The following is a 13,214-nucleotide window of genomic DNA, read 5'->3' as shown; positions in this document are numbered from 1 at the left end:
CTATTCTTGTTAGGAGTTTAGCAGCACCATTTAGAAAAACAGCTTATTAATGCACCATAAAAGTAGAACCACTTTCAGCAATAAAAAAAATCTGCATGGTAATAGCTCAGATTAGCATAATAAAAATTGACACAGAAACCTAAATTATATACTCAATTACACTTTGATATTGTTGGAGTTGAAATTCTGATAAAAGACACCTGGAACTAAATGATACTGTATATGTAGATTTTTTTTCTTTAAAACATAATTTATTTGCATTAGAGTACTGGCTAGCACCCCCACCCAGGGTTGGCACCCCAGTGCGCTACATGCTAAACACATGGCCAGAAACAGCCCCTGCCTCAAAGAGCTCACACTCTTCTTTAACACAAATCACAACTAATCAGAAGGAATGGGGCAGGGAAGATGAAGGATACAATAAGGACATATGTTTACATAGGCCAGCTGTGTGCACTGCCAGATTACATCTGATTAGTTCGGGTTTTTTTAAGTTATAATATATAAAAAGAGATATTTAATTTATCAGCTACAGGCTAATATTACAAATCAAATTATGCTTCAATCCCCCCAAGCCCATTATGTACATGTTCTAGGTATAACCTTTGCTGTCAGCATAGCACTCATGTAGAAACACAAAATTTTCATCAGATGATCTCAACATTTTTTACAAAGGAAGTTAGCATGACTATCCCCACTGTACATATGGGTAGAGGAGGGTGTGGAGACTCACCCAAAAATCCAGTAGCAGAACTCAGGTGCTCTTGAGTCCAAGGCTAGTACTTTATCCACTAGGCCAAGCTGCCTCCCCCTGTAATAAGCAGACCTGACAGCCCTAGAGATTGAAATTCTTTATCAAGTCACTGGGCAGCACATCCAGTAGCAGTGCATACTTCTTCAGGACAGCTGGGACCCATACCACAGTACAGAACTCCTGCCCTGTCTAATGCATGTTCCTCCTCTCTACTACCCTGTGCATATACTTATCCTCTTGCTCTGGGATAATCTTTGCAAAATCCAGTTGCAAATTGGACAGGGTAACACAAGTCCCTATTTAAGCCTGGGTTTCCTACTTGGACACTAGAGAAAGCTACAAAAATACCCTTAGCTACTAATAGGATACCCTAGCATCCCCATATGCCATTTTAAAGACATGTAAATAGCACAGAGACTTGATCTAGGTAAGTTACTCTGAGCAAATATGTTAGCAGCAGCACAAAGTTTGGCAAAATCCTTTCAATGTGTTTAATAATTTCCCCCTTCCTTTCCCTCTGGCCCTGTGTATAAAGAACTATTCCATACATAGATTACTGGAGACCCAGAGGAAGGCATAGGAGATAAAACATGATTTAAGGCCCAATCCTATTTCCACTGACATCAATGACAACAGGATCAGGACAGGTCCTAAAATTAGTTTATACTGAAAGATTAAGGGTAGGGTTTTCAAAAGCAATAAGCATGAGACTCACTCTGTTTCCACTGAAGCCAACAGCAATTTTACTATTGACTTCACTGGGAGCAGAGTTAGGCAAGCACTTTTGAAAATCCCAACCGAAAATGCTGCCATTGATGCCATACTCACCCCCAATTCTTTTAGAGAAGCAACTCATTAGTATTTTCTCTTTCTTCTCTTTAAGTGGCTCAACACTTTCTCCAAAGTCCAGTCCACTTCCTCTCACTCATCTTTGTGAACTCTAAGAATTATGGGACAGTGTCTTGCAAAAAACATTTTTTCTCATCCAAGTGAGGCCCCTTTTGCAATTATGCAAAGAGAAAAGTGTTGTGAGCTACAAGCTGTTTACATTGTTATGAGGTTGATGTGGGTCAGCTCTTTAAGGTTATTCTTAGTTCAACTACTATGTAAACTATTGATGTCATTGAGTGGAAGTTGCCCTGCAGGACATAATATATGTGATAATTATAAGACAGAGAACACAGCATATAGTCAGATCTGACTCCAAGTTCTCTAGTTAAAGGGAGGAGGGAGAAACCTGTTAGTTTTCTTGTTGTAGCTCTGCAAAAAAGCTGGAATGAAAAACATTTTGATTGATTCTATGCATGTGATATTGCAGAATTTTTTCCAAGCAGAGTAGTGCTGCCCACCCAAATTCATTTAGCATTGATTTAAGTTTCAATGTTAACTGCTGGCAGAAAACATCTTTTAAAGACAATGGAAAGGAAAAAAAAATTATATGCTGGCTAACCAACACCCTCAACCAGGACCTTGTAACAGAGTGTGCAGCTACTGATGTTCTGCTTGTTTTTCAAGCAGCTGCATTGATTTGTGATGATCCCACATCAGATGAAATGACAAGTGATAACACTTTGCATTTACGTAATAACACTTCTCACCTATGGATCACAAAGTGCTTTGTAAAGGTGATTAAAGCATGGCTCTTGTCTGCAACTATATAAAATGTCACTCTCTCACTCAACAGATCTGCTTGCTCCTTATGTGTATTTAGAATTATATCTGCTGACTTCTGTCACAGCAGTACATTTTACTGCTTTTTCCTCCTCTTATTCCTGGACAGCCAGCACAGCTATGAGCATGTGAGCTTAATTCTATCCCTTCTTGTGCATCATCAGTAGAACAGTTCACTAAGTTCCAATCAGTTACACCTGTGCAAACCCTTGCAATGTGCTCACTGTTGGCTTAAATGAGGATCATGGAGCTACATCATTGTAACTCAGTTTTGCAGGTGTAAGTGAATGATGCCAGCTTGATTCATACAGCACAGGCTGAATACACAGGGATAATAGTTTATTGTCTTTTCATTTGCAAACACAGTATGTTTAATACAGAAATCATTGAGAGATAGTAAGCATGGAACTTCGCAATGCCATTTTTAAAGAATAATTTCTTTTCTGTGCATTATTATTGTTAAAGGAAGTTACCAATTCTAGGTAAAAAAAATTCAGAAGTGCCTAAGATACCAAAATTTTACATGCATCTGAAGAAGTGGGTATTCACCCACGAAAACTCATGCTCCAAAACGTCTGTTAGTCTATAAGGTGCCACAGGATTCTTTGCTGCTTTTCCAAAATTTTACACTGTTGGTTGTGTACATACGAATAGATCACTCAGATTGTAAAAAGGAGGAAACTCACTCATCTGTACAAAGCTCATAAGGCAGGGTTCGTTCCTGTTCAGGACTGATGATTTACCTTATCCTGTAACATACAGAACAAGACCTTACAACAGTCCCTTCAGATAAAGTTGAATAATGGTGTGAAAACTGAGGACTTGATCCTGCTCCAGTTGATGTCAGTGGATAAACTCCCATTGGCTTCAGTGTGAGTGGGCCTCAATTGCACAAACTATCTTAATTAATGCAGCAGGATCTTCATGCCCTGTGAGTAGGAAGAAGTCAGGTGAAACCTAGGTTCTTTTTTTACTAGCCATTAAGGTACCATCACAACAGTCCTTATGAGGGTTGAGTCAATGCAGCCTGAATATTAACTTCCAAACTCCAAAGGGCAAGTAATACAAGATGAAAATTGTTTATGAAAATACCAGGGCTGAAAGTATCTCTTCAAAGAGCCACTCAGTAGTTGCTTCTAGTCAAGAAGCATCCACTAACAGGGTAAATAAGTTATACATTAAAAAAATGAATGTTAAGATTACAAAGTCAATCACCCAAAAGTTAGGAAATATCAGAATTAAAGGTTGCTTGTGCAACATTAATGTGGCCTCCTTATGCAGATGCATTATTAGAGTGACCAGATAGCAACTGTGAAAAAACTGGTCAGGGGGTGGGGGGTAATAAGCACCTATATAAGAAAAAGTCCCCAAAAACAGGACTGTCCCTTTAAAAATGGTCATCTGGTTACCCTATGTATTATGGTATATGAGAACATGCTATTTTTCCTCACAGGAGCCCTGCCTCATTCATTGTACAGCATGGACATTGCTCTGGGAATCAGGGCTGTGTAGTGAATAAGGTGGTTGTCCCTATGACCTCTACCTCATTTGTTGCAGGAGTTGGAAGGTGTGTAGTGAAGGCAGCAAGGGCTTACAGAAGGAGAAGGAATGGTCTTGTGCTCAAGAAAGTTAATGCAACCTTTGAGATCTGGGTTCAATTCCTGCTTCTGCCATAGAATTTTTACATGATGCTGGATACGCAACAGATTTCTTACAGAAGAATAGTCAAACACCTACAACTGAAATGGTACTTTTAACATATTAAAGTGCTATAATCGGTAAAATTGTATCCTAAGTATACCAAGTTGGGCACCTAAAATTAGCAAACACTTTTGACAATTTTGTCCTTAATCTCTCTGTGCCTCTGTTCTGCCTTTTGTGATCTGGGAATAATAAGGCCACCTAAGATCACAGGAGTTCTGAGAAGATAAATTCATTAGTGTTTGTGATACTATGGTGGGAGCACCTCAGAAGCCCAAGAGAACATTATTAATTTTGTATTCAACATAGTGCAAACACTCTGTAAGCCAAAAGTCCCCAAACATAAACCACATCCCCTCCAGGGCATGCAGTATTTAAAACCCAACTTCGTTCTCACCATAAATGTCTTGTCCATCCTGTAGCCTGATTTATGATGTACTGAAAATATTAAATTTGGATAATATGGGAATTTAATTTTTATTTAATTTTAATGTAATGTAATTTATTTATTAATAATTATTAATAAGTCTGGGTCTTAGGCTCGCCAATCTGTTTGATCGGAAGATAAAAGTTCTTGTCCTGAATCAGGCTCCACAGAATTTACAAAGGACCCTCAGGGATATGACAGGAAGCTCACACTGAGACAGATGTAGTCGTAAAGACTTTTTATTAAAATCAATAATAGTAAGTAAATGGCAAAATAATCAGAGTTACAAAGTTACAATTGCATTACTGCTATTCAAAAGATACATATGATAATATAGTATTATATGCAACAAAGCTTTGGATAATTTACTCACACCTTTCCTTGATAACCTGGTGGCAAGAGACACAGGAACAGCCTTGCAGTTCAGGTTTCTCAATTCTTGAGTGAGGAATGCAGTGCTTAGAAGAAACTAATGCTACAAGCTATTAAGCGAACTTAAGGTTTAGTTGACTAACTTAAACTTAAAATCAAAATCTAATAAACAAAGAATAAAACATAGGGAAATCAAGCTTAGCTTGGTTCCTTTGAAACTTAAAGTTTAAGAAGAACAAATATAGCCTACTAATAGTAGCAGTCATCATAGATAGATAGAGTGGAGGAAGTAAGCGAGAATAAGTAAGAAATGGAGTAAAGTGAGAATGGAGTACTCTGTCGAGGTGGGACACCTCTTTTATAAGGCAAGTGCCGGAAATCCTTCCTCTTATGCCCAAATTTAATTCCTCGCCCACAGAAATGTTAGGATACACTTACCCCATAGGCTAGTATGTATGTGTGTATGGATGACATGTATGTACACACTTGTGGTGTACTTTTTAAGTCTGTGGGTACAACACTGAAAAAACCCCTATACCATTCTCCATTGTCTATTGGTCTAGATAAAAGGCCACAGACATAGGTGTGGGTACTTATTTATTTTGGTACAGAATAAACAAGATAAAGGGCAATTTTACTTTCTGGGTAAAAGGGCCCAATATAGATATGCTAACGTTGCTTTAGCTTAACATACAGGTTTTTGGCCTGTAGGTCTCTAGCATTACAGCCAAACTTAACTTTAATATAAATCTGTAAACCTATTACAATAAACCAAACACTTAAACTATATTTACACACACACACACACACACATACATACACACATACACAGACACACACACAAGCAAGCAGGTTAGTCCTATAGGCTACAATCCCTCTGCCAGGACAGTAACCCAAGACTTTCCTTCTGGGGTGCAACCCTGCTCTTCCCAGAGAGAACTCCCACAGCCTATCTGCTGGGTGCATCCTCACCAGGGAAGCATCCTTCACTCCCCCAGCCCTCTCACTGTTCCCTGTGGTCTCCTCTCTCCAGCAAGGGGATGCTAGCAAGTAAGCTCCTCCTCTTCTTCCCTTCCTACAGCTCTCCCTAGCCCCTAGCTCTGGCTCTCCAGCTCAGAGCCAGCAGGCATCTCCCTCTTCTGCCTTCAGCCCTGGCTCTCTGGCTTGGGGACACCAGCCAGAAAACATCACATGTTGTTCTCTTTGCCTTCAGCCTTCTCCCACGAACCAATCTTCTCTCTCTGGCAGCTCTCCTGTCCTTCTCCCATCTGACTCCTGACTCATCTTCTACAACCCATCCAGATGTTTCCCCATTCTCTTAATTGACCCAACTGGGAGCATGTGGACGGGAATGGGAAAGCTGATCCTAGTTCAATTAATGGGTCAGCATCCCTGTTGCAGAAAACAAAAGAGACATCCCTAGTACCAGCAAAGTCTCCCGGCTAAATTATCAGCCTGAGAAAGCTCTATCTCCTGCACAGATGAGCTTTATTCTTATTGTTGTGAGTTCCATTGTGCCAGAGAGAGAAGCTCTTCGTCCTGGAGCTTTAAATTGTCTTTTAGGTATCTGAGCTCATGCCATGAAGCACCTTGAAGATAAGGAACGAACCCTTGAACTTGATTTGATATTCCTCGGGAAACCAGTGCAGAGAGTGGAGGAGAGGTTTGATGTGTTCATGGTATCCAGTGTTGCTGAAGAGATGTGCTTCAGCACTTAGACTACCACTAGTACAGAATGCTGAAGACTTCATTCCTGTAGTCCAACCAAGAGGTGATGAAGGCATTTATAACTTGAGGTCAGGCCATCATCTTCCAGGATGTGATGGAATCTCCTAGCCAACCAGAGATGATAGACAGTGTTACTTATGGATGTTGCAATGTGAGAGCTCAGTGTCAAGAAGAAATCCAAGAGCACTCCTAGACTATGATCTGAACTGACCTATTGTGGGTGTGAACCATCAAAATGTTGTCCTCTGCCCACCAACATCACCTCTGTATTTCTTGGTTTCAGCTTCAGCCAGCTGTGCTTAATCCATGAGCTGATCTTATACAAGCCTGGGCCCATCTTGGTGGGAGTGGTGAGGTTATATGTGGTGAAAGACAGGTAGAAACGTGTCATCCACATATTCGGCACTTGTGTTCATGTTATTTGGCCATTTCATTGTTACATGGTTGCACGTCGATGTTGAAAAGGACTGGAGAAAGAATTGATCCTTGTGGGCCCCCACAAGTGAGAGATCTTGTGGTGGAGGTGCAGTTTCCCATCATTATTTGTTGGTTGTGTCTTTCAAGGAAGAGCTTAAACCATTTAGTGCATTACCGTGGCCCCTGGCCCTTCCCTCAGCTGAGAGAGCAGCAGCTCATGGTCAGCAGTGTTGAATGCTACAGAGAAATTAAGCAGGGCTAAAATTTGGCTAAGTTCTAAGTAACTGAAAACAGCGTGTAATCATGGGAAGTCCTGGGCAACTTTAATTTTAAGCATCACTATCTGCACTACCTATAATGCAAATTAAAATTATCACTCAGTGAAGAGTCAGCATAAAACAGGCGCATCAAAATTCTGTTTTGGAAATAGAGACTTTTGGATGCACCTCTGCAAGCCTCTGACATAGATTGACAGATACTTACTTTCTGAACTTTAGGACCAGCCTGGTTGTTCTTGCACATGAATAGATGACAACACATTTTGACATACCTTCTCATAGATTCTAAAGATGCTCTAAAGACACACAAATCCTTAAGTATCAGAGGGGTAGCCGTATTAGTCTGGATCTGTAAAAGCAGCATAGAGTCCTGTGGCACCTTATAGACTAACAGACGTTTTGGAGCATGAGCTTTCGTGGGTGAATACATGCATCTGAGGAAGTGGGTATTCACCCACGAAAGCTCATGCTCCAAAACGTCTGTTAGTCTATAAGGTGCCACAGGACTCATTGCTGCTTTTACAAATCCTTAAGTAATTGGTTCAAACCATTTACTTCTCTTTGATTGTAAGCAGAACCCAGGTTTGCATTAGTGTGTGTTCAGAATGCGCATTTCCTCTACTTTTTATTTCTTTTTAATAAACTTTTTCATCCTTACAATGCTCAGAGAACTTAGTGATGCTAGCAAGTTTGGAGTTTTCTTTTTGTTTGTTTCTACACTTTTTTCCTCCTTGCCATTGTTTTAATATCATTAAAAACCTTGAAAATGTTAAATTTTCTTTTACTTTTTTCTTCTTCCAGTTTTGGGGAAAAAACAAAACAAAAAGAGCAAGCACAATAGTAATCCAATATTCCTCATATTTTCTTGTTTGTCTATTGGCCTCATCAATGGTGGCACAGCTCTCTGAATTGGAATGTGTGTGTTCATGTGTATTCCCCTAAGCTTTTCTTCTGCAGGGCTAGGTCACTGAGTTTAGATGGAATAACCCATCCCTCCAGCCAAATCCAGAGCTTTATGAAGGTCCTAATAAAAGTTTGGATCAGGGCCTCAATATCAGTCATCCACTTGTTGTCATTATTAATGACTCTAAGCATTTTCCAACACCACTCCCAGCAGGTCTCTTTCACTATTTTAAAATATTTCGATAAACACATTTTTTCCTACACTGACGTCAAAGGTTTTTTGGTCTCCGCTCCTCTTCTACCTGCCAACTGAGTCCATCAGGATTTTGCAGGTGGCTAGCTATCTTTGAAGTACAGAAGAATATAGTATTTTTGGTCATCAGTCCCACAATAAGTGTCATCACCATGTAGAATAACTAACTCTGGGGAAATGTTTAGAAGCCAAAACTAGAAGTAAAGTTTGAATACAAGCTGCAGATTTTTCCTACTTATATTCATAACTCAATGTCAGATCTTTCAGCTTCTGTATTCATTGGCTTACATAACTGTAATTATTTCCTGAAACTATGGAAAAGCGGTCAAGAACTCATATGCACATAAACACACCCACATACTTGCATACAAACCCAGCAGATGCAGAGTTGAAACTTGTAAATAAGTAGCATTTCACAGGGTTACAGTACTCACTGATGAAATAAATCCTTGTATGTTTAATACCTTACAATAGGCACATTCTGCTCATTTACGATGGCTGTTCGACCTCTTGTCATTACAGAACATCTTGGGCCTCACTTAGGGTGACCAGATGTCCCGGTTTTATAGGGGCATTCCCAATATTTGGGTATTTTTCTTATATAGGCTCCTTTTCCCCCCTAGCCTCACTCTACTCATTTACACACTGAAGAATAATTATGCCTCTGTAAGTGAGAGCAGAATCAGTGCCCTTAATTACAGGCACTGAGATAGTTAAAAATTAACTAGGGAAACTTTTCTTTAACTAAGCAAGACAAGATCAAGTGCATCAATATATCTGAATGGTATCATCTCACCAAACTCTGGTAGGATGCAGTGCAAAGACAGCACTACGATCATTATCATCTAACAATTAAAATATATATCTTTATTTAAATTCTGCCTTTATCATTCTTACTGAGGGCAGAATTTAAGACAAAAGGGTTGCACAGGTGTAACTGCCAACACTTCAGTATCTAGTCTGAAGTATCCTTCTAATGAGCTAAAGACGCACAAGTAAGGGGAAAAAAAACACCTCTAGATTTTCAGATCCCAGGTTGCGTTAGGTAAGGCAGCAGTTAGGGGGAAAATAAAAACAAACACAATGCATTTTGTAAACTGAGCAAAACTTGTTATGGTAGCACATTGCAAAACAATCATAGAACTCCACAATGACCTTTTTTTACACAGCCAGTTTTCAGACAGTTGTACTTGCAGTTTTACTTCTAACCTTAATGTGAGCAAGGTACTGGGCCCTAAATCAGGGAATTGGGCCTCAAAACAGTAAGAAATACTATCAAGGCGCTACCAGATTCATGCACATTCAATGGAGACCATATAAAAGAATCCGAGAGAATGAGGATTAGTTTCTTACCAATCATATGGGATTAATTCATCCAATTCTTTGCAATGGATTTGCATACTGTTTGTCACATAGGTGATTTTTAGCTTCAGAAAAAAATCTAAGTTTAGCAAATGCTTTGGAGTTTTTACTGAGTGTTAAAAACTATATCCCTTTAAAATGTATCTGAGAAACTTTATGGTTTCCATTACTATCCGTCACCCCCCAAAAGGTAATTGAATACTTCTGTCCCATAAAAGACTATATGTCTTTCATGCTATTGTTGTCTCTTTCTAGGAACAGTTGTGACAACTGTTTATTTTCTTGTTTAATAACAGAAACTAAATGCTGGCACCACCACACAAAAAAAAAACAACAACAACAACAACAACAACCCAGAAATAGAAAATCTTCTGATGGGTTTACCTTTGTAGGAAAGTTTAAGTCTTGGGATATTTTGCTTTGACGTTCCAGTCACTGATAGGAACAGCATTACTAAGGATAATGCTGTGCAGATATGTGGCGCTTTGAAAGATCTCATTCTGCTGTTCTCCCAAGAGTCTTTTCTTGCATTCATGGTGAAAAAAGTCTCTGTTTTTCAGAAGATCCAAATGTAATCTGAAAGCAAAAAGAAAACATCTGTGTGTCCTTTGCATCCACGCACACAATGTTTATGAAGGCAGGCCAGACCTATAGTTAGGGAGTAGTTTATGCAGAAGTCACTTTGTTTGCCATAGAGGATTTTTCCTCCAGTATACACCAAATCTCTGTAATCTCTTTTCTATAAAACTAATTTGGTAGACTGAGGCCAGAAAAAATATGTAAACTTTTGGACAACATCGAGCATAGCTAACATTTAAATACAAATTAAATTAAATATAATACCCGATAAAAACAGTCACTATTAAAATGACAGCGTTTACCAAATTACCACACATGAATGCCTTGGCTATCTCTATATAGATGGAACAGTTATTTTATATTCTTATATTGTGAATAGGCTACACTGCAGTACCTCAGATACCATGGTGCAGTAACTGGAGATACATGTTCATTTTAAGGTAATTGTACATTCATCACAAACTTATTTATAAATTAAAAAAGAGGATATTGGAAGCTTTTACTCACTTTCAGGAGAAAAACAATGATTGCTGATACAATGTAAAACATACCTTCCCATATGTTGTTCTTAGTGAACTAACTAAGACTTACTTAACTACCTTAATCCACAAACCAAAATGTCTTAGGAACGCTAAAGGGGGGTCCAGGCAAAGGTCAGCAGCATTGTATAGGCCCACCTCAGTGCAACATGTAAGAAAAGCTAGTTTTGTATCACCTTTCACTTAATAATCATAATATAATACCTAGCTCTTTTCATCCATACATCACCAAGTACCTTACAAAGGAAGGTAATTATCACTATCCATGGAAAAATGGAGACACAAGTAAGTTGAAGTGACTTCAGGAAGATTGCACAATAGTCCCTGTGTAGAATTGGGAACAGCAAGATTGGATTTTTTTTTTCTAAAAGATACTCATGTTTGAACGAGACCATTGTTTTGGGGAAGTTCTATGGCCTTTGTTATACAGGCACTCAGGTCGGATGAGCACAGTGGTCTCTTCTGGCCTTAGAATCTATGAAAATGACCAGAGCAGATACAACACCAGTGATTAACAAGTAGGGCTGCTGGGAAAATGACAACAATTTTTCCATTAATTTTTTTTCTGAATTTTTTGTTTTCAGTTGCTCCAAAAAAAACAACTCAGGTGCTCTGATCAACTAATTTGGTGTAAGTACTGGGGGCAATGTTCTCTGCTGACCCTTTTAGATGAAACACAGAATGCAGAGCCCCTGGGGAGGGAACTAAGGTGCCTTTAATCCTTTATGCCCTCTGACATTTGGGCTGCTTTGTGGCTCTCGGTGTTAATTTAGCATCAGTTTAGCTCTCAGAGGAGCTGCAGCACTGCCCAGGATCTCCACAGTATTGCATGCTGCAGTCCTACCCTCAGCACCTCCCTCCTGGCCCCAGCCTCTCCCCAAGCACATCCCCTACACCATGGCTTGCAAGGGAGTCCTTGGAAGATTTCGGAGGATAGTGTAAAGCTGTGTCTTGCCAGGGAAATCCTTCCTCCGCCTAAACCAGGTGGGTTTGAGCCCTTTAGACTACAATGGTACTTCTACCTGGCATAAAGAAGCCAGAGCGGGGTGAGGTTCTCACCTGGAACATCCTTCCTATGCCAACACATTTGGCTTCCTCCCTTTCCTCCTTCAAATCTCTCCTCAATACACACCGGGACCCTGCCGCCTTTCAATCTGAATCTACTCCTGTAGGCTAAGCACAATCACACATTCATTAAATAAAACCCCAAAGTACGCATTTGATTGTTTGATTTGTTTTTTATTCTTTGCCCTATTGCAATGTAAATACCTGAGAAAGAGAGAGAGAGAGAGAGAGAGAGAGAGAAAAATCTTGTTCACTCCATAAGTGTGTATTACTGAGTTCATTATAAGTGCCCAACAAATAATAAGACACAGGAAGTAACTGATGGTGATCAGGGCCGGCTTTAGGCCGATTCCCGGGAATCGAGCCCCACACCTTAGGTGCCTTTTTAATTTTTTTTACTCACCCAGCACCCTGTCCATTTTGGTGAACAAGAATGAAAACTATACCCCAAAGCAAGAAATTATCTAACATCAAGTCTCATTGCAAAGATTGCCTAGGAATCATGGCTTAAAGGAATTAAGATTGTGCTAAGGATTCCACCAGTAGTTTGAAGGTGATTTCCCTGGAGGCAAGAGCATAATTATGTTGTAGGTCCAAATTCACCAATGGTATAAGGAGGTGCGAATGTGACGATTCACTGACATCTGCTGACTTACAACCAGCACTGAATTTAGCCTTTTGGCTGCATGGAGCCTGACTTTTCCATGTAGAAATTTCTGGCTATCGGAATCCTTCTTCCTTTGTTTTATCTGAACTCTGGCTGTGGAAAGAGGCCAGACACAAGGGGCTTACTTTACACTTGAGGCAGCTGTTCAGTGAGTTCGAGCCAAACAAGTCCCATTAAGGACGTGCTGCAGGCTAGCCAGATTTTTTAAGTTACGTTTTTTCATCAGTTCATCCTCTAATACAACACCAGCTCCAATACAGGACCCTTCCCAGTAGATTAATGACTAGCTCAGGTTAATGTACCTCAGACCAATTGACTGGTCATTAATCCAAAGAAAATGCCCACCACCTCCTGGGACATCTCTAAAGTAGATCAGTGTCCTACACTCCATTTGACCAAATCCATAAGCACTTTTTTTTTTTAAAAAAAGGGGAATTTTGTCAGAAAGAATGAGTAGAGATTCCTCTTACTTTAGTTGTTTGATGTTTCTGATAAGCG

The 13,214-nt window shown here is 39.6% G+C and overlaps 1 protein-coding gene across 8 annotated transcripts in view; it reads right to left on the bottom strand.

Moving 5' to 3' along the window:
- The window catches only part of SEMA3D (semaphorin 3D), a 199,514-nt gene that overhangs the window by 131,715 nt on the left and 54,585 nt on the right, over positions 1–13,214 (bottom strand). For all 8 annotated transcript variants that reach the window (XM_050936855.1, XM_050936852.1, XM_050936859.1 and 5 more), the window contains one exon: positions 10,251–10,442. In XM_050936855.1, coding sequence (XP_050792812.1) covers positions 10,251–10,401 — 151 coding nt within the window. In that variant the 5' untranslated portion in view covers positions 10,402–10,442. The remainder of the gene's footprint in view (positions 1–10,250; positions 10,443–13,214) is intronic.

The sequence above is a fragment of the Gopherus flavomarginatus genome, chromosome 1, assembly GCF_025201925.1.
Source record: "Gopherus flavomarginatus isolate rGopFla2 chromosome 1, rGopFla2.mat.asm, whole genome shotgun sequence".
Lineage (NCBI taxonomy): Eukaryota > Metazoa > Chordata > Testudines > Testudinidae > Gopherus > Gopherus flavomarginatus.
Note: the sequence above shows the minus strand (reverse complement) of the source record. Positions and strands in the feature narration are given on the sequence as shown.